This window comes from Abramis brama, assembly GCF_963993115.1.
Source record: "Abramis brama genome assembly, chromosome: 24".
Lineage (NCBI taxonomy): Eukaryota > Metazoa > Chordata > Actinopteri > Cypriniformes > Leuciscidae > Abramis > Abramis brama.
The window spans coordinates 26188707-26211549 of NC_139986.1; the positions used below are offsets into that span (position 1 = coordinate 26188707).

Consider the following 22843-nt stretch of genomic DNA (forward strand, 5'->3'; position numbering starts at 1 on the left):
ATCAATTAAAAGATAATCAATACAAAACATCAAATGCTCAGCGATAAAGAGTAAAAGCATATACATGACATTAGAAAAATACATGATGTAAATAAACTGCATTTGGATCCTCACTCTCTGAATGCTGTGTTTCCACCGTCAAATCATTACAACAGAAACTCACTGACTTCCCCTGCTTTATGAAGATCATCATCACTGAATTACTGAATTTATTAAAGTGAACATGTTTATATCATGTGTGACTCTCAATCAAACTCAGTTATTCAGTGACTGACAGAGACTCGTGTGTGTGATGATCCTCATGTCTGTTCATAAACTGCAGGAACACACATGGATTTGGTGTAAAATTTGGGGATTAACAGCAACATTTCACTCCAACTACAGTAAAAATATTCTCAAAGTCTCACAGCAGATATTCAGGTTAATATACTGAAGTTGGTCTTATAGATGTATTCAGAACTGAATTGAATTATATCATTTTTAACTATTTGGCTATTGTAGAAGATCAAATATTATGAAAAACATTAATTTTACACTGTTCTCACTTCAGTGATTCTGTTTTGTGTGTGTTAATGAGTGACTGTCTTCAGGTAAATGATGTGGAGTGTGTTTGCATATTGATCAGATCTTCAGTGTGTGAGAGTGTTTATAGTGCTGTGAGTTTAACACTTCATCACTGACACACACAGCAATCTTCATCAACATGACCTTCATCATCATCTTCATCTGGACTCTCACAGCGTTTGCTCAAGGTTTGTGGAGCACAAGTTTGATATTAATTCATTTCTTCAAGTATATTGTCAAAGTTTTGAGTGTATTTTCTTCTTGTTGTGTTTCAGAGTGTAGAGGACAGATCACCGTCACTCAGAGTCCCTCAATAACAGCAGAACAACCAGGAGGAACTGTGAATATCAAATGTAAAACCAGCAGAGATGTGTACAGGGATGGTGGTGGGGATGATTATTTATCCTGGTACTTACAGAAACCTGGAGAAGCTCCTAAACTCCTGATTTATTGGACAAACACCCTCAAGTCAGGAACTCCATCTAGATTCAGTGGCAGTGGATCTAACAGTGATTTCACTCTGACCATCAGTGGAGTCCAGACTGAAGATGCTGGACATTATTACTGTCAGAGTTTCCATTGCAGAACAAATTCTTATGGTTTTTGTGAGGGTGATTTTACATTCACACAGTGATAAAGAGTCGTACAAAAACCTCCGTCAGTCAGAGTCACAGTGACTGAACTGAAACTGCAGCTGCTCAAAGGAGGATCTGAAATAACATCGTCACACTTGCATCTGAAATAAAACCATCTAAATGAATCTGACACTCTTAATAATTATAGAGTTCAGAAAGAGATTTTGTGCTCTTATAGATCAGTGACACATTTGAGATCTGAGTGATTTCAGTTTTCCCTAGTTGCCCCCTTTTATTAATAATAGAACTTAATTTTAATAATACTCCATGATTATTTCATTTGACCATCCTAACATTTCATTCCCAGTGAAGTGACTATTTCAATTCCAAGTATTCTCGTTGCTTGATAAACTTCAGGTTGAGCCAGAGCCACTGTAGTCACTTGGACTATTTTAACAATGTCTTTAACTTTTCTGGGCCGGCAGATGAAATTACCTAGAAGCCTATGAAGGAGTGAGACAGCTCTCAGATTTCATAAAAAATATCTTAATATTTTTATTTAATATATAATATATATATTACTTAATATCTTAATTTTTGATTTTCTGCATTTATGATTTAATATATTCTTCATTCTAAACTGAATCACCAGCATGTTCAATATGTTAAGCAGTTTAATAAGTCAATTTATTTATTAAGTTCATCCCTCATAATTCAGATATTAACAGCATCATATAAACACATCCCTCAACTTCAGAGCTGATGATAATAATTTATATTAATATCTATGTGGAGGAATTAGCAATTATATAAAATTTTATTCAAAAATTAAAGACCAGATTACCCAACAGGTCCTGTCCTCCATCAAAAACAGCATATGCATGTCACCATATTTATTTCAATTTATTTTATAAACATTAATAAAAGTGAAGATGTTTCTGTGACTGTAACGGTCATCAGTGAGAGTGTCCAGGATGACCATCAGAGGGCGCTCCACCCCGGACAACACACACATCCACACACTCCATTCCCCATAATCCTGAGTTCAGACTATCATCCACACTCACATTCACCTGTGTCATTACCTTGTTTAACTCACTCTATAATAGCCTGGTTTTCACATTCATTCCCTGCGAAGACTTGTTTAGTGTTTGTACTGCAATTCTGAGCGTTCTGTCTGTCATTCCCGTGTTCTTGGTTTTGATTTCTGCCTGTCCTTGGATTTTCCTTTTTGCCCGTGACCCTGCTATTGTTTGGACTGATTACTCGGTGTTTTTGACCTCTTGCCTGTTTTCTGGATTACGTTTTTGGATTATCCTCTGTTCAATAAAACTGCATTTGGATCCTCAACCTTCGTGTCTCAGAGCAGTTCGTGACAGACGCGACTCTCAATCAAACTCAGTTATTCAGTGACTGACAGAGACTCGTGTGTGTGATGATCCTCATGTCTGTTCATAAACTGCAGGAACACACATGGATTTGGTCAGACATGGGTAGTATTTCAATTAAATGTATTTTAAATACGTATTTAATTACTTTAGTGTATTTTGTAATTTGTATTTTGCAGGTGTGAATAAATAAAATGTAGTTTGTAACAAAATATTTTGAGGGAGTGTATTCAGAGTATTTCAAATACTTAAATACTTAAGAAAAATCACCATATGCTTATCACCATAGTAAATGATTTTGCCATATTTTCGGTCTGATGTTGGCAATGGCAATGTCCAGGTTAGATGCACGAAAATCACGTGACACCCTGTAGACCGGGCTCCCTCCAAGAAGTGAATGAGTTTTGAACACAGGAGAAGAAGTGTCGCTGCTCCTCTTAAAAACGGCATTAAAGGGTTAGTTCACCCAAAAATGAAAATTCTGTCAGTAATTACTCACCCTCATGTTGTTCCAACCCCGCAAGACCTTCGTTCATCTTCGGAACACAAATTAAGATATTTTTGATTAAATCTGAGAGCTGGATCACTGCTCCATAGGCTTCTAAGACATTATAACTTGCTGGCCCAGAAAATGTATTAAAGACATCGTTAATATAGTCCAAGTGACTACAGCGGCTCAATCTTAAGTTTATAAAGCGACGAGAATACTTTTTGTGCGCAAAAAAAACTAAAATAACGACTTTATTCCACTTTTCATTTCCTTCTCTCTGGGCCTCGAGTTTTTTCACGTAGTATAACTGTGAAGCGCGTCAGTGTTGTACGTCACACGTAGGCTCACTATTGGCCGACGCTGGTCATGTGTGTGATGCGTGTGACGTGCAACACAGACGCGCTGCGCTAAAACACTACGTGAAATAACTCAAGGCCCAGAGAGAAGGAAATGAATAGTGGAATAAAGTCGGGGGGGGGTTTTGCCCACAAAAAGTATTCTCGTCGCTTTATAAACTTAAGATTGAGCCGCTGTAGTCACTTGGACTATATTAACAATGTCTTTAATACATTTTCTGGGCCAGCAAGTTATAATGCCTTATGAGGAGTGATCCAGCTCTCAGATTTCATCAAAAATATCTTAATTTGTGTTCCGAAGATGAACGAATGTCAATGTCAACGTCAATGTCAAATTTATTTATATAGCACCATTTATCCCAACCGAGGTTGTCCAATGTGCTGCACATATGTCACGCGGTTGGAACAACATGAGGGTGAGTAATTACTGACAGAATTTTCATTTTTGGGTGAACTAACCCTTTAAGATTATTGTGGGAGTATTTTTGTATTTTCAAAATACTAATTACTTGTATTTTATTTAAATACATTTTTCACATCAGTATTTTGTATTTTATTTTGTTACATTTCATGAGCCAGTATTTGTAGTTTGTAACAAAATAGTTTTTGATGTATTTGTGCCCACCTCTGGATTTGGTGTGAAATTTGGGGATTAACAGCGACGTTTTACTCCAACTACAGTAAAAAATATTCTCACAGCAGATATTCATGTTAATATACTAAAGTTTGTCCTGTAGATTTATTCAGAACTGAATGATATAATTTTTTAACATTTTGGCTATTGTAGAAGATGAAATGTTATGAAAACAATATATATTTTTTACTCTGTTCTCACTTCAGTGATTGTGTTTTGTGTGTGTTAATGAGTGACTGTCTTCAGGTAAATGATGTGGAGTGTGTTTGCATATTGATCAGATCTTCAGTGTGTGAGAGTGTTTATAGTGCTGTGAGTTTAACACTTCATCACTGACACACACAACAATCTTCATCAACATGACCTTCATCATCTTCATCTGGACACTGTTATACGGCTTTATACTACAAGGTGAAAAGTTCTAAATAAATTATTTAAATAATATAATTTTAACACAGCTTAACAATATGTCAAATAATATATACTTTAGATTGATCAATGAATTGTTTTTCAGGCTGTAGATCTCAGATCACAGTGACTCAGACTCCTGTGAAACCTGCCAAACCAGGAGAAACTGTAGAGATGAGCTGTAAACTCAGTAGTAATGTAGCATCCTGCAGCTCGGCACCTTGTATGTTCTGGTACTTACAGAAATCTGGAGAAGCTCCTAAACTCCTGATTCAGAAAGCAAATGTCCTCCAGTCAGGAACTCCATCTAGATTCAGTGGCAGTGGATCTAACAGTGATTTCACTCTGACCATCAGTGGAGTCCAGACTGAAGATGCTGGACATTATTACTGTATGAGTGGACACAGTGGTAATGTGTTCACACAGTGATAAAGAGTCGTACAAAAACCTCCGTCAGTCAGAGTCACAGTGACTGAACTGAAACTGCAGCTGCACAAACACTTTCTCACACACACACACACACACACACACACACACACACACACACACACACACACACACACACACACTCACACTCAACAGTGAGGATATTTTCACTGATATTACATAAAATAGAAAGCATTCATTTCAGTTTTTCACATGCTAAATATTTCAATTAATCTATAACACTTTTTAACACTGATATAAATGTGTCTAACACTGAAGGTTCATGATTTGTCCGCATGTTCGTGTTTCATCATGAATCTGCAGGAGTGTTCATGCTCCACTGACTGAAGTTTACTTATAAAATGTGAGCTAAAGCCCTGATCTAATGAAAGACCTGAAACAAAAATGACACAAAGAAGAACTCAAAGATACAAATATATTTTATTTAATGACTGAGTTTTAATAAAATCACACACACACACACACACACACACACACAGTCTAGAATGAAAGGCATAAAGCGGCGCAGAAGAGCGACTGAAGCTGATGTGGAGTTAAAGGCCATTTCCTTTATATCTGGTTTTCTCCAGTTTAAGCGTTAGAGAGTTAGTGTATTTTTATTGTACTTTTCTTTATTTTTGTAGCTTAGTTAGTTTCTCCCTAATAGTCCGAGGGTTTGTGTGTGTTGTTTTGGCCTTGCTCCCTCTTGAAGTCTTGAAATCCTCCACATTTGTAGAATAAAACTAGTGTTTGACATTGAGTTGTTTTCGGCCGTTGTTAAAGCTGGTGTTGAACTGAAGCTCGCTGTCTCCACACATCACTCCATCTATTATAACTTTATACTTCATTTCTACAAATATAAACCTTTTTACTCCTGAAGTATCAGACAGAGCTGATCATTAAGAGAAATACTATTAAGACCATAACCATCTTTACAGTGTTACTGACAAACATTCAATGTCACGAATTACACTCAAGAAGAAACTGAACAAACTGAGAGTGCGTCTTTTCTACAGTCAAACCAAACATTATTCAGACACCAGATATATCATTTTGTATATTTTTTTACTAGTGTGTGCAGGACACTATAGTTCATTTATGTAAGTGAGGATAGCAAAATAAAGTAAACTGTGACTTATTATACCCAAAACTTCTTCATAAAGTGATTACCAGTAAATTTTATTTAAAAAAATTGGGACCAAAAATGATTCAGACACTTTGACCTGAACATGTTTTGCTCAAAGTTTTCTGACATTATCAAGATGAATTTGTTCTGACACAGTTTAACATTTGCCATATTTTAATAGTATTTTTCTAAACTATAGCGAATAAACTGATAATGTGAGAAATGTTGAAGGTGTCTGAATACATTTTGGTTTGACTGTATATAGTTTTATAAAGTATATCATCATCAGTTTGGTGCCGCTGCTGAAAGTGAACCAGTGAAATAAACTAATAGATCATCAGAAGAAAAACCTCCTGAACGCTTCACTAACTGAACTTCAGATCAACTGAGTCTCACATCTGTAACATCTGTAACATCTGTAACATCTTTGGGGATTAACAGCGACCTTTCACTCCAACTACAGTAAAAATATTCTCAAAGTCTCACAGCAGATATTCAGATTAATATAGTAAAGTTTGTCCTGTAGATGTATTCAGAACTGAATGATATAATTTTTTTAAACATTTTGGCTATTGTAGAAGATGAAATGTTATGAAAAAAATATATTTTTTACACTATTCTCACTTCAGTGATTGTGTTTTGTGTGTGTTAATGAGTGTCTGTCTTCAGGTAAATGATGTGGAGTGTGTTTGCATATTGATCAGATCTTCAGTGTGTGAGAGTGTTTATAGTGCTGTGAGTTTAACACTTCATCACTGACACACACAACAATCTTCATCAACATGACCTTCATCATCATCTTCATCTGGACTCTCACAGCGTTTGCTCAAGGTTTGTGGAGCACAAGTTTGATATTAATTCATTTCTTCAAGTATATTGTCAAAGTTTTGAGTGTATTTTCTTCTTGTTGTGTTTCAGAGTGTAGAGGACAGATCACCATCACTCAGAGTCCCTCAATAACAGCAGAACAACCAGGAGGAACTGTGAATATCAAATGTAAAACCAGCAGTGATGTGTACAGATGGAGTGATGGGGATGAAGGTTTATTCTGGTACTTACAGAAACCTGGAGAAGCTCCTAAACTCCTGATTCGTTTTGTAAAAACCCTCCAGTCAGGAACTCCATCTAGATTCAGTGGCAGTGGATCTAACAGTGATTTCACTCTGACCATCAGTGGAGTCCAGACTGAAGATTCTGGACATTATTACTGTCAGAGTTATCACAGTGGTTATGTGTTCACACAGTGATAAAGAGTCGTACAAAAACCTCCGTCAGTCAGAGTCACAGTGACTGAACTGAAACTGCAGCTGCTTAAAGGAGGATCTGAAATAACATCGTCACACTTGCATCTGAAATAAAACCATCTAAATGAATCTGACACTCTTAATAATTATAGAGTTCAGAAAGAGATTTTGTGCTCTTATAGATCAGTGACACATTTGAGATCTGAGTGATTTCAGTTTTCCCTAGTTGCCGCCTTTTATTAATAATAGATCTTAATTTTCATAATAGTCATGGTTATTTCATTTGACCATCCTAACATTTAATTCCAAGTATTCTCGTCACTTGATAAACTTAAGGTTGAGTCACTGTAGTCACTTGGACTATTTTAACAATGTCTTTAACTTTTCTGGGCCAACAGATAAAATTACGTAGAAGACTAAGAAGGAGTGAGACAGCTCTCAGATTTCATTAAAAATATCTTCATATTTTTATTTAATATAATATATATATATATATATATATATATATATATATTACTTAATATCTTAATTTTTGATTTTCTGCATTTATGATTTCATATATTCTTCATTCTAAACTGAATCACAAGCATGTTAAATATGTTGAGCAGTTTAATAAGTTTTCATCCCTCATAATGCAGATATTAACAGCATCATATAAACACATCCCTCAACTTCAGAGCTGATGATAATAATTTATACGAATATCTATGTGGAGGAATTAGCAATTATATAAAATTGTATTAAAAAATTAAAGACCAGATAACCCAACAGGTGTCCTCCATCGAAAACAGCACATGCATGTCACCATATTTATATAAATTTATTTTATTAACATTTATAAATTGAAGATGTTTATATCATGTGCGACGCGACTGACAATCAAACTCAGTTATTCAGTGACTGACAGAGACTTGTGTGTGTGATGATCCTCATGTCTGTTCATAAACTGCAGGAACACACATGGATTTGGTGTAAAATATGGGGATTAACAGCGACGTTTCACTCCAACTACAGTAAAAATATTCTCACAGCAGATATTCAGATTAATATACTAAAGTATTTGATGTATTCCGTAATTGTTTTTATACGTGTCTGTTAATGAGTGACTGTCTTCAGGTAAATGATGTGGAGTGTGTTTGCATATTGATCAGATCTTCAGTGTGTGAGAGTGTTTATAGTGCTGTGAGTTTAACACTTCATCACTGACACACACAACAATCTTCATCAACATGACCTTCATCATCATCTTCATCTGGACACTTTTATACTGCTTTATACTACAAGGTGCAAAGTTTATTTTTGATATAAATCAATTTAAATCTATAATTTTAACAGAGCTTTCAAAATATGGCAATATATACTTTATGGACTGATAACTTCATTGTTTTTCAGGGTGTAGAGCTCAGATCACAGCAACTCAGACTCCTTCAGTGAAAACTGCTAAACCAGAAGAAACTGTTGAGATGAGCTGTAAATTCAGTAGTGATGATACAGCCTGCAACCCACCCTGTGTATCCTGGTACTTACAGAAACCTGGAGAAGCTCCTAAACTCCTGATTTATCGTGTTAAAACTATCCAGTCAGGAACTCCATCTAGATTCAGTGGCAGCAGTGGATCTAGCAAAGATTTTACTCTGACCATCAGTGGAGTCCAGACTGAAGATGCTGGACATTATTATTGCATGAGTAGCAACCGTGGTCCAGTGTTCACACAGTGATAAAGAGTCGTACAAAAACCTCCGTCAGTCAGAGTCACAGTGACTGAACTGATACACTGACAGAAACTGCAGCTACTCACACACACACACACACTACCGACACACAGAGGACAAACACAGGAACTACACGTGTGCTCAAAACTGTCTTAAGGAAATAAGCTGTTAGAAAGTGATATAGCCTACTCTGAATCAGAAAAAAACAGAGTCAAACAAACAGAGTCACATCAAACAAATAATAATGGCGCCATATTGTTTTGTTTTTGTACATTACACTGTAAAGTCATCGTGTCAGTCACATAAAGATGTTTTTAGCCCTTTTGAAGTAACTCCTTCATCTCAAGCTGATAATGAATTTATTACTCATAACTCATTTCTCATCAGCAGAAGTGAAACTGTTCCAGTTCAGAGCGTTGAACCAGTAAAAGAGTGAAACTGTGAGTTTGAGGTTAAAATCTCATTTGCATTGTCAGGTTTAGTGATTGTGATGGTCTCAGAATATAGCAGATCATGTTCAAACCCCAAGATCTTCATTTCACATTTACTGCTGAATGCAGCTGTTCTCAACTATTACAATCAATCAAAAGCCGCTGAAACTTTAGTGCAGGACTTTGAAGGAACGACACACTGATCAATGATGCAGTCGAATAGTTTACATTGTAGGCTACATTTATGTAATTAAAAAAACTATTATTTTAGGTTTGCTTCCAAGAATTTAATGTTTGATAAAAGCAGCTTTTATGCAAAGTGAACTGTACACTGAAACTGATTATTACATTGATTAAAATAGTGCAGACCGCTAGATGGTGCTGTGCGCAAAAAAACCTACTTAGAGACAGTTGTAAGTTGAACTGGTGCTTAAATCATTGAATGTTATTTTGTTTTATGACACCATAACTAAACATCTTACAAACCTAACCAATAGTCTTGATGAAATACCATCCAGAGTAAAGTCGAGTTGTGACATTTTAAAACGTACAATTTCAAAATAGAAAAAAAGTAAATAAACGCTACACAAAATATGATTTTTGTTGTGTTATTGTGAGATATTTTGGGGGTTAACACTTTATTTTGATGGTCCATGTCAAATACATGTTAACTAACTATCATTACTGTAGGGTAGACTGTGTACAGTTGAGACATGTGTACAGTGGAGACACCTTAAATAACTTGCGTTCGCAGCAAGCACAAGTTGTGAGTTTTGCTGTGTACATGCGTATTAGTGTCCTCTTTGATCGTAGGAAATTTGAACAACGGACGCATCTCCGATCCGAAGATATCGGAAAAGTTTTTTTTCTAAGATATGACGTACGTTCACTTCACCATGCACTCTCCACAATGAATAGCTTATTATCCTTATGTGACTGTTAAACGTAACTGGTATCACCACAAACGTTATTATGTGCCCTAAAAACTGGCATATTTCATGGTATTGTGTCATGCAAGATAATTGCAAAATCTAGAGAAATGTGCGAGGTGGCCGATAGAGTTCTATTAGGAAACACACTGTTTAGTTGTTCAGTGTTATGATAACAGGTTAAACGTCGTAATTAGCCAGCACCAATAAAATGTGATATTTGTGATATTTAAACTGTGTATTATTAATAAATATTTTTACATATCTTGTTCCTGCTTTATAAAATTTAACCAGTGCTAATTTAAATCAAATGAATGAATATAAATGGATGAATAAACAAAAAAAAAATTATATTTACAATGAATGGTTAGTTACCTTCACATCATTAAAAATGGGTGTCTCAACTGTACCATGCACTGTCTCAACTGTACCACATATGGGTACAGTTGAGACAAAGTTGAGACAAAAAGCACCTTATTTTTATGAGCTAAATGTGGAAAATATAATCTTGTGGGTATTATTGATTGATAATATCTTAGTCTACAAGCTAATGAAATGTCAAGTGGCGTGTCATGTGGAAATTCACTTCTTTTCAGTATCTATTTTTGTGTGAAAAATCAAAACGCAAAAAGTGTCTCAACTGTACTCAGTCTACCCTAAGGTTAGAATAAGTTAACATGTAGTTGCAAAGTTACTTACAGTCAGTAGAATGGGGAGCATCAAAATAAAGTGTTAGCAGATATTAAACATACAGTTTATTAATTCTCTAATCACTGCTAGCTGACATGTAGTTGCAAAGTTATATAGTTAGTAGAATTTCTAAAGTGGACTATCAAAATAAGAGTCTCCAAAGCTGGCATTGAGGTGAGAATAAGGAGAAAATGGAGAGTACAGGCAGCAAAGGGAGCTCATGAAATCCGACTTGAAGAGCCAATGAGAGCGGAGACAACTTAAAAATCAGGACAGGACAAAGGAAAAATGCAACCTGGTTCAGGAGGAACTAACTGGGGATGAAGAAACAGAGCCGGACGACAGAGACATGAATGAGGTGGGAAACAGCAAGGTCCAGGTCACTCACATGCTATAGATTCCTTTTAGACAAAAAAAAGCATGGTCTAAATGATGCATTTTTAAAACCAAATTCATGAATCTGATGAAAAAAGAGTGTATATAATAATGTAAAATAAAAATGGGATGATATGAAATAAGCTACCATATTGCTTTCCAGTTTACGTTTTCATTACATGTATTGCTATGCATTTAGAAAGCGCTAAAGCGACTTACAAAAGAAGAACAAAAGCAATTCATCAGAGAGCCAACAATAATCGTAATATACTGTACAATGCCAGGTTTATTAGACAATTGAATGTTTGTTTCTAAAGCAAAAGTTAAAGCTCAATATCACATATGATTTCCAGCAACCAAAGAGCAGTCTGAACTGTAAAACTATTATACATATAGCAAATTGTATTATATACATTTTAAATCCACAATTTGTACACCCTGACCCCTGATTTTGTGTTCCCGTTCACCTCATTCCTCTTTCTTGAGTATTAAACAAGAGGACTGCATTCCCAGCCAGAAGCCTGGCAGAGTTTTCTCCTTTATGGGATTCTTAAACCTGTGAATAAGTTTCACTTCTTTCTTCTTTGACTCTTCGTCTGTCTCCACGGCGTAGAAGCAGAGCAGGCCTGCGGGCTGATCCACATAGACCCCTATAGTGCAGCACTGATGAGTGTCCTCCACCCTGCTGTTGATTCCTTTATGCCAGGCGTCATAGCAGGACCCGGCCCAACCCAGACCCCACGACTCCTCGTTCTCCCCGAGGCCACAGGTCCCGTCGCCCGCCCTCCTCCCTGCACCCTCGTACGTCACTCCTATAACCACCCAGCCGGAGTACAGCACCTCCCAATAACAGCGCGACGCCCAGATAGACTCCTTACACAGCACCTGCACACACACACACACACACGCAGGAATGCGTTTTATTATTCTGGAAATAGTGCATGAGAGAGAAAAAGATATCAGAATTATGTGAAGTGTGTTTATGTGAGTTGTATTGTGGCCCATTCATGATTTTGAAAACGCTTGCAAAGTATATGGTTTCCCAATATGTGTTTTTCATTTTATTATTTATCATATAACTGATGTAAAATTATGAAATAGTTTTATGAAAGGTGGCAATAATTTTGGAGTTGACTTCTCACTGAGCAGAAAAACCTTCACAAAAGTAACAAAAAAAAAATATATATAAACATAATATATATATATTATATATGACTACATATATATTTTACAGTATTGTCAAATAAATAAGTCCAATCAGATGAAGTGTGTGCGTGTTGTCCTTGTTCTTGTGGGGACATTTTTTAGTCCCCATGAGGAAAACAGGTTATGCTAAATCATACTACGTGATGTTTTGTGAAAATGTAAAAATGCAGAAAGTTTTCTGTGATGGGTAGGTTTAGTGTACAGGGATAGAATATACAGGTTGTAAAAAAGAAATCCCCGTAAAACATGAAAACCCAATGTTTGTGCGTGTATGTTTGTGCGTGCGTGTGTGTGTGTGGCGTGTGTGTGTTGTGTGTGTGTGTGTATAATTCACCTGAGGGTTGTAGTCAAATCTCTGTTGTCTGTCCAGGCAAGGACACACCTCATCTGTCAAGCGGGACACTTTAGCCCCGCCCTCTGTGAGCCACAGCACTTTATTGGCAGTTCGTTCGTCCAATGAAATATTGAGCCAGTCTAGGATGAAAGAAAAAGGTCAGCTACACCAATTAAGTTCAGTCCAGTTATTTTATTATATATAATATTATAGTTTTTGTTTATATTTTTATATTTTTTAATTTTAATTGTAAAGTAGTAGCCTAACTTTGTTGTGTTTTTGTAAAAAAAAAAAAAGTTTTTTTAAATATGTGTATAATTTTTTTTATTTAGTTTTAGTTTGTAGTTTTAGTTATTTTGGGAAATGAAAAAAAAAAAATGTATATATATTTTATTTAATTTCAGTATTTTTTTAGTTTTAGTTAAAGATAATAAGCCTGGTTCAGACTGGAAAGGAACAGGGGTGCGTTTCCCAAAAGCATTGTTGGCCAACTATGATCTCAATTTCTATTGAACTCTATTGGTAACGACGGAACTTGAGACCATAGTTACGTTGGCTTTGGGAAACGCACCCCTGTTCAGTACTGCTTTATTTGATTCTTGTTCTGTGTGCGAGACTCACATTTAAGCAGCTCCTCTCTGGACGTCGGCTCTGGGATGTTCGGCTCATAAACTGGAAGCTTTTCTGAAGAGGGAGAATGTGAGAAATATATCAGCGCAGACATCTAGTGTTAGATTTACTAAACAGGGCAAATTAGCGTGAGAGCGCAATACCAAAACAGCTCGATACTGAAGACGCGTACGCACATTAAAGAACACAGATCATTTCCATAATGGCCAAAGCAATCTACCAAGTCTGGTTAAAGACATGCCTCTTAAATAATGCTGCAAACACCAGTAAATTGACAAGTGCAAACCTTAGTAAATCACCTTGCATGATTCATTTAAATATTCTCCTCCCATACATTTAGCTTCTGAAATGGAAACTCCTACAAATGAGTATGCAATAAGATCAGCTGCAAAAATAACCGTCAACACATATTAAAGCAACACTATGGAACTTTTCCTCTGCGGTCCCCCTACAGGTTGGAGTGGACAAGTGGAATTGTCCATTACCGCTGTAATAAATCATTTAGCCTACTGTCGCACGCCCACTGTTTATCCAGCACCGGCTTTGGAATGAACGATGTCCACAAGGTAGAGTATGATGCATGATTTTATGAAAGTATGATGAAGAAAAACAAAATAATGACTATTGTAATGCTTGCCGTAAAGCAAGTCAAATTTGTAGTTTTCTTATGTCTCATTAGAACTACAGAAACGCGACCCGGTCTGGCAATCTTACATAGTGTGGTTATAGCAGATATAGGGCTGCAAAGTGGAGGCATAAGTGCCTTTCATCCTGTAATGACTTGATGAACCACTGAAACGATTTTGGAAACATTATTTTAAGCTAAAAAATGTTACATAGTGTTGCTTTAAGCGCTAACAACTTCACTGCGTTTCTGTTAATCCTGATAGTAGTTTTTTAACACCAAAAGAGCTGTTAGTAAATCTGGCTCTTATAGACTTCGGCATTATAGGGTACAAAGGGGCTAAAGGCGCACCGGGGTAAAAAGCGCCATTGCTTTTATTCTCCTCTAATCCACTAGATGGCACAAAAACCTCCGCTTTTCAAGATGCACGTGGAAATTTTTCTGATTCTTGATGCAAACGCAGGCAGCGGCGCAAATACACTTCAGTGCTAAATTGATAATAAAAGGTAATTAAAGCAATAGTTTTTTAATAACGGAATAATATGTAAAGGATGGTATTTGGGGTAAACAGTGCTCCTGCTGTCAGGGAGAAAGACACAATAATTAGCATTATAATAAATAACTGACTGACTTTTTCATTTGTTGACATGACATGCTTAGATTCAGATGTAAATATCATTTATTAAGTTTAGAGATAATACCCATATTTATAATGAAACATATTTATAATGTAAAATAAATAAAAAAATATGATATTAATCATATCATATAATAAAATATCATATTGTTTGTTACTACTGTAATGCTATATTAAATTATTATGGGATCTCATTCAATGCTTTCAGAATATTTACTTTTTTAAATAATTTTGTTTCTGTATTTTTAAAATAAACATATTTTAATGCTATTTATTGAACAAAAATGTTAATTTTTAATTTTATCTATCAAAATAAACTGAAAATAGAACAAACTTTGCTTAAGTGCAAGTATTAACTTAGACATTATTAAAAACATATTATTTTAGCTAAAGTATTTGTATCAATACTTTGTGCCTTTTGCCCTGTGTGTCTGTGGGCTAAAAGGCCCGTCTCTTATAAGATTTTTGAACAAATAAACCACTTTTATGATTTAGTTTCACACAAAATCTGTTGCTCCATCAATGTTCCATAAAAACATACATAATTTTTTCTGAATTCATACATTATGGGAATAGTGAAAAGCCCACTTTTCTTAAGGTGTGCCTTTGGCCCCGTTGTATTCATGATAATGATCATATTTATTCATGCATACAGGGTTTAGATAGATATGTTTAGTCCATCATACCAACAGGAGTATTTCTGGCTTTGATTTTCATTCCTGGAAGAAAGAAAAAAGACGCTGAAAAGAGTGATCAGTAAAGTGCTAATAGATGAACCTTTGAAGAGGACAAATGGCGATTTATCCTGTCAAGTTAATGTAGTGTGTGTGTGTGTGTGTGTGTGTGTGTGTGTGTGTGTGTGTGTGTGTGTGTGTGTGTGTGTGTTCTCAGTCTCTGTGACATTCAGATTCGTCTCTGGTAACAGCATCAAACCCGCGGCATGTACTGTGTACATGAATGTGTGTGTGTGTGTGTGTGTGTGTGTGTGTTTTTAACCCACTGACCCAATAGCCCAGTTTTAAATCATTCAACACTTGTTCAGACTTCTGAGAATGTGCCAATACAGTCCAGCGACACACCGAAACAAACACTGATGATGTGCTTCTTGATAATTCACATTCATTACTAATTTATTTATATTAAATTTGCACTACTTTTTGCATTCAAATTATTGACAGATATGCTTAATTACACGACACTCATGGATTTTACGTAATGAATAAGTGTGACATAATGGCCTCATGTACACCGTTTATTTAACCGTTTATTATTCAGACTTATTGCAGTTAAGCCAACTCAGTTCAGAGCAGCATTATTTCAGTATCATTGATATAGTTTTTGTTATTATTTTGAATTAGATTAAATTTTTACGTTTTAATTTTAGTTTAAAACACTAAAACAGTCTGTGCATTAGAAACATTGTGAGATTTGTTCCTGGGTTAGTTCTGAATTATGATAGTAATGCTTTACCTGTCTTCCTGGTTTGAGGCGTCATGATTCTTTGGCTTGAAGGCATTTTGATGATTGAGTTTGAGTTTGTCAGTAATGTGTCTAGATATTGACCGTGTGTGTAAGGCACAGCGGCTCTTTTATAGTCAACATATATTGGGCACATGGCCATTAGAAACCGTGAGGAGGGCGTTTCCAATGTCAACTTTGGCCAAATAAAGGCAGCACGTCAGAAACACAAACTGAAGAGGGGGAAAGTATCACAAACCAGGTCAAATTACACACACACACACACACATTTTACCTGCTATCTAAAGGGACGTTTGCTGCAAATCTTTGAATAAAAAATAATATAATTATTAATATGCTAAAAATAGTAGATTCTCAAACATAATCCTAAAAGTTAGTTACGTAAGTATACGTAATAAAATAAAAACCTTTTTTGTGTATTTTGTTTTAATTTTTCTATTTTATTTTTTTTAAATATATTATTTATTTTATTTTCCATTGACTATTAAATCAAACTTTTGTCAACTTTCTGGAACAATTTACAGCATTTGACCCTATAGATTTTAGCTACAGATTCACAGATGCTTTTGTTTGTTTGTATCATGGTGGAGACTCCATTGTATTCAGTGTTTTTTATTCTGAGCAAACAATATTATCTCTCAGCTAAAGGTTTCTGTATTTCTAGGTTTTCATTATTTCATGATTAGGTCGCCATGGGAAGGTTGGCTACGTCTGCATTAATCCGGATACATTTGAAAACGGCGTTTTCGTTTATAAACGCTCTCCGTCCACCCTAGCGTTTTCGGCCATTTTAGTGAAACTTTTGAAAAATACGCTAAATTCACCTTACTGCGCATGCGTAGACCCCCACAAAACATCACTGATATGATTATTAATAAATACAATTAAAATAAATAATGAAGTAGGCTAATCGCGCAATTCTTCTGACAGGATCATTTTATTTAGTAAAATATCTCACCATTCACTGACGCGGTCCAGGTCGCACAGTCACCATATGACAACTGCTCTCATGTATTGCCGCAGGACAGCAAATGTGAGTAAATTCTGTCATTGGCACTAATGACGAAGTGATATTGAGAAAGTAACACGGAGTGAAGAAAACAAAGGTGTGTGTGCGTGTGTGTGTGTGTGTGTGGTACATTTCAGAATTGACCAATTAAATTCCACAGACACATTCCTGTCACACTTTTATATGATCCAGAGATTAGCAGGTCTATAAGGGCACAGAATGCATGCGCATGTTTCTCTTGAAACTTCACCCGGCCGCAGAACACTTACCGTATCCATAATCCATCAGAGCAAACTAGTCAACAACCGATGATGATGACAGGGAACATAAAGTCTGTTTAAACCCAGCTTTCACAATCATATCAGTATTGTTCATGTTTCCAACACACATTTTGGTTTATGTAAATTTTTATCTATATTTTATATTTAGTTTTCTCTATTTTTTTCTTGTATCATTGTAAGTTTACTGTAATTATGGATTATGATTTTTTCTATGATTTTCATCTGTCTGACATTGGATACTCTCAGATTATATGTTATTACTCTGACATTAATTCATCTAAACTAAAACTAAAATCATTAAATTTGAGCTTTTGCATATTCATATTTAATTTCAGTGTCATGTTCAGTTATATAAATCGAGTTATTTGTTTAAAATTGTATTATTCGTATTTCACTCATTTGAGATCCTCAGATTTTAGATACACTGCTTTATTCAAAGAGTATAGCTTGACTGATAACTTATTTAAATAATTAATAGCTTTAGCTTGCCATTAAACAAGTTCAGTAATAGAAATGACTGCCAGCGAGTGGTTTTGTGTTATAACTGATGTGTGTTTCATGTGTAACAGCATTATTACTGAGTGTGTTTTACTGTCAGATGGTGACGCTCTTGACCGGTTTTCCTCTCGTTTTTGATGAACAGAGTTCTGCTCATTTCTTTAGTCCTTTCACATAGATGTCTTCTGTATTAGCTCCTCTTTTCTTTTTAATTATCAGCTTAATGTTTATTTGTGATTTATGTATCATTTTTCCCTGCTTTGCTCATCCTGTGAATTCAGTTTATAGGTGTTATGATTGTTTTAGAGTCGGTCTTTTCTAGAAAATATAAATACAGAACTTCACAAATAGACAGATCAGATGTGAGATGCAGTGTGTGTGTGTGTGTGTGTGTGTGTGTGTGTGTGTCTGTCATTGAGCTGTCGTTACGGAAACAAAACATATTGACAACACATAAATCTTTTGTGTGTTTGTAAGTGTGTGTGTAAATGTGTCAAAATGACAAAGTGATACAATGTCTCAAAGCCCAAATGACCTTCTCTAACCTACTGTGTGTGTGTGTGTGTGTGTGTGTGCGTGTGTGTGTGTGTGTGTGTGTGTGGTCCTGGTAAACCCTACATGCACAAATGTCACATCCTTGTCCTTGCGGTGACATTTTTTGGTCCCCATGAGAAAAGCAGCTCAATTATATGTTTTGAAAATATAAAAATGTAGAAAGTTTTCTGTGATGGGCAGGTTTAGGGTTAGGTGATTAGAATACACAGTTTTTACAGTATAAAAACCAATGTCCCCATAGAACATGAAAATGTGAAAATTATTTGGATCCAAAATGCTTATCTTCATGTGAGGCAAATGAAATGGCAAAATATTTAATATACTCGTGTATAGAAAATTTATACTATTAAAAATATAAGACTGAACCAGCTAGTGTTCATGTTGTGTTTATTGGACAAACCATGGAATCAAAATAGAATAACAATCGAATTAAACATGAAACATAAACATAAAATATATTGTTGTAATACTGAACAATACTGAAATCATGCATGAGTTACTGTCATTAAATGCAAAGAACAAAGAACAAGAACACTATGTCCAGAATGTAATACTGACTGAATGAACACTGTCCTGCCGCTGCTTTAAAAATAGCAAGTACATCCACAGACATTATCCCATGACAAATGTGTCGAGTGAGTAGTATGCATATTATTTCATGCATGAAGAAATTATAATATTATTTACTACAGAAATAGTAACAGGCGTATGGTATGCTGTTTTGAACATATCTGACAGAAATACTTAGATTAAATTAAATACCACGATTACAATTTAATTAAACAAATATATGCACTGCATGTTTCAGAGTAAATCTCATTTGAAAATGTATTAAGACAGTAATCAAGTAATATAGTAATTAAGACAGCCATAAGTATTGATATTGTAATTTAATTTTACAGTTGTAATGCAAAATACAATTTTATTGTATTTCTTACATTTTATTTTTCAGTGAAATATTACAATAATATTATTATAATAAAATCTAACAAATATATATTTTTTGTGCAGTTGCAATGTAAAATAATATTATTATTTACATATAGCCCTAAGTATTATTATTATTTTTCCTATTTTTGGAGTCAAATATTACAGTAGTATTTGTTTTTATTTATATATATATAGATATTTTTACAAACCTGTTTTTTAATCACATTTTAAAATTGCAATTGCAAATGTATCCCCTCTCAACCTACACACTCACCCCAGGTGTTTTAATTTAAGTAAGTTGTGTGGCATGCACTATATACAAGGCAACACTTAAATAAGTCATTACACAATGTGACGCTTGCAGTATATGGAGAGTTTGAAGCAATAAATCTTATATAATAATTATCACCGATGTTTAGCTGCGTCATTCTAAACAAGGTCAGTCGCTAGCGCATGTTTAGCGAGCTTGTCTTCAGTGTGTAATGTGATGAAGAGCATCACCTGCTGGAGCGCTCACACCTTTCACAATACAGTCAGTCACTCACACAACTTCACATTTCAAGCACGTTAAGGCAACATGATTTTTTAGAGTACCTTACATATTGATATATTTTTCTTATATTATATTTATTATGTTTGCTTGTTTTTACCAAATGCTACACTGAGAGTTGAAACAAATTCAAGTGAAAGTCACAAGATATGAAAGATTATCGAAAAATATGTGATGATATATTTACTATGTTGCACTAACATGTTTTCACGTGAGTAGGGATGGGACGGTATGAAAATTTTATATCACGATTATAGTGACCAAAATTATCGCGATTATCAATATTATCACGGTTTTGTTAAAACGAGATGAAAGTTTTTCAAAAAGAGTTGATGATCACACTGAAGACATTTCAAGAAGTTTAATATTTGAAAATCAACAAACAACAAATAAAACAAGCAGCTCTATGCACTTTTTAAAGCAAGATTCTATTATGTGGTATTTCCTTCCTTAATGACGGTCGTCAATAGCAATGCATTATAACACCGCGCACATCCATTGTAACGGCCGCCTAGTGTTAAGTAGTGTTCATGACATGAATGTTGATGTGCCTTTAAGATAACTTCTTCTATGGCGTACGTTATTGTATGCATGCTGGTTTTATGTGAGCGCGCACGCACACAGTGAGAGTGAGATTGCTCGCGCAAAGAGGAAGATGACCTCTACTGCTGACCGTTGTTTTATTATAATGTGTTTACTTCCACTTTGATTTGTAGCGTGTTTTAGAGTGTTTTATTTTCCCTTTTAACATTCGCTCTTCGACATGTATGTGAAGTGTGCGCTTAACTGAGAGAAAACATCTATAAAAGTCTCGTGGAACTAACAGTTCATTTGCACTATCTTGTATCTGGGTAACGTTAGTATTCAAACTCTCTGACAGACGTTACACCATGATCACAATGGACGCGCTCTCTCGTTTCATTCAAATACAACTTGCCGTCTTGCGTCTCCGTTTTTAATTGTATTTTAAAATTAAATCAGAGTTGATTTATTGTTTACAGAGTTTGATAATATTGTTGTGATGATCATCTTGTCTGAACGATTGTTTTGTACGCTGTAATGGATTTATAAACAGGTAAGATTTAAAACATTAATCTCAATTCAATGTCCCCGTAATTATGTGCTAAAAAAAATCGGTGTAATAAGTGTATAATGAATATAAATTATTATCCCTTAAATGTCACATAGTCTTGTTTGAACTTGTTCGTTCGTCTTTGGCTCAAAGCCACTTGCTGCGAACTTTTCTTTGCGGAAGCTTCACGTTTATTTCAAGTGATTGATATAAAATAGTTCAACTTAAAACAACATTTTATGCCCAATTATTTCCTAGTAGTTTTGGTATTGAGGTCAAAGTTAACTTGCCTTGCGTTCGCTATACAACAGTGGATAATGGTCACACAAGACGACTCGGCTACTTTCTTGTGCATGTTAGAGCTGACAGGGTGACCATCCTCGATTAAGTTTCCCTCAGGATTTTTGTTAAAGCCAAAATATGACCACACCTCAGAATTGGTTCTCTTAAAAGGCAGAAAAATCTCCCGAGCACGGTCACTGCCTTCCGCAATTCCTTCTTGAATAAAAAACAACAACAACATTGCGCGCTGCGCCTGCATCAGACTGTTGCTGGCTGAACAGGATCTAAAATCGCGATAATCAAACACGGTTTTAATGATAATTAAATTTTAAACGATATTACTAACCGTCAGTGCATTTTATCGTGGTTTATAGTGAAACCGGTAATCGTCCCATCCCTACACGTGAGTTACTTTCACTCAGTTGAGTTATGTTTCTACTGTTTGAGTTGAGTTTACGAGGAAAGTTTGTAGAATGTTTGTAACCAAGCAGATCTTGGAAAAATACTAATCAATGTGGGAGGAGATCTACTTGGTTACAAACATTCTTCCAAATATCTTCCTATATGTGTACAGCAGAACGAAGAAATGTATACAGGTTTGGAACAACTTGAGGGTGAGTAAATGATGACAGAATTTTGAGTTGAGTTCAAAATACTCAAAATTCTGATGCAAATAGTTAATCCAAATATTTTTGAGTTAAACCAAGGACATATTTTTAAAGTCTGTGGAAACTGATTGCCTTTAATATCTCAAGCATAACTTATTGTTATAACAATGCTGGATCTCATGCTGGAGCATCACAGGGCTGACAATGTAAGATTTAAATATATTAATAATACAACTTATGATCAGTGATTAGACTTCATATAAGATCAGTGAATCAGGCCCCTTTATGATGATTAGATTACATCAATCCATCGTCACATGATTGCATTTTGAAATTCTTCACAATTTTATTTGCCATGCACATCAGCAAAGACATGCATGCCATTCATTTTACTTATTTTAATAAAAAAATAAAAAAATGTAAATAGCATTTATATTTCTGTATTGTGTTATATTTGTGTGTTAGTAAGTGGTGTTAAAAACTGTGCTGTGTTAATGGTGAGGTCTGGACCGGGTGTGATTGCCTGCTCTGTGCTAGAAAGTCTGGGGTCACTTTTTCGGTAGAGCCAGTCCGGCACAGCTTAGTTATCTGCTTATTACATAAGTGCTGTAATAAACACCATCACTGTGACACATGCTGACTGACCCCTAGGATAGATCTGTATTATTGCAGGAGCAAGATCGACTTTAAGTGCAAGGAAAACATTAACATTTTTGATCCATTTATTTTCACTATATTTTCCTATAGACTCACAAAATCCTCAAAGAGCCAAAACGTTGTTGTTTATACTTCTACATAT

At 35.2% G+C, this 22843-nt stretch overlaps 1 protein-coding gene and 2 gene segments (V, D, J or C); 2 read left to right on the forward strand and 1 right to left on the reverse strand.

Annotated features, from left to right (window-relative positions):
• The first annotated feature begins 556 nt into the window (after positions 1–556).
• On the forward strand, positions 557–1645 carry LOC311075824 (Ig kappa chain V region 4135-like). The segment is given in 2 exons: positions 557–752; positions 840–1645.
• Positions 1646–6435: 4790 nt separating this feature from the next.
• LOC311075891 (Ig kappa chain V region BS-5-like) lies at positions 6436–7460 on the forward strand. The segment is given in 2 exons: positions 6436–6798; positions 6886–7460.
• A 4152-nt stretch (positions 7461–11612) lies between these two features.
• Positions 11613–16338, reverse strand: LOC311075536 (tripartite motif-containing protein 16-like protein). Of its 2 annotated transcripts, XM_084103032.1 has the most exons (5): positions 16251–16338; positions 15467–15499; positions 13510–13572; positions 12889–13028; positions 11613–12233 (listed from the first exon to the last, which is right to left on the reverse strand). In XM_084103032.1, the coding sequence occupies exons 1-5, from the start codon at positions 16294–16296 to the stop codon at positions 11817–11819; spliced, it is 699 nt and encodes a 232-aa protein (XP_083959158.1). In that variant the 5' UTR covers positions 16297–16338; the 3' UTR covers positions 11613–11816. The 2 variants fall into 2 exon arrangements, with proteins under 2 accessions (XP_083959158.1, XP_083959159.1); XM_084103033.1 differs by lacking the exon at positions 15467–15499 and having other exon boundaries at positions 11638–12233; positions 16251–16328.
• Positions 16339–22843: the final 6505 nt, after the last annotated feature.

Bases quoted from the DNA above. Each gene is read 5' to 3' on its own strand.
- LOC311075536 (XM_084103032.1), bottom strand. From the start codon at position 16,296: ATGCCTTCAAGCCAAAGAATCATGACGCCTCAAACCAGGAAGACAG. The intron at 15,500-16,250 runs GTAAAGCATTAC...TCTTTCTTCCAG, and splicing joins GCCTCAAACCAGGAAGACAG to GAATGAAAATCAAAGCCAGA. The intron at 13,573-15,466 runs GTATGATGGACT...CTCCCTCTTCAG, and splicing joins AGCCAGAAATACTCCTGTTG to AAAAGCTTCCAGTTTATGAG.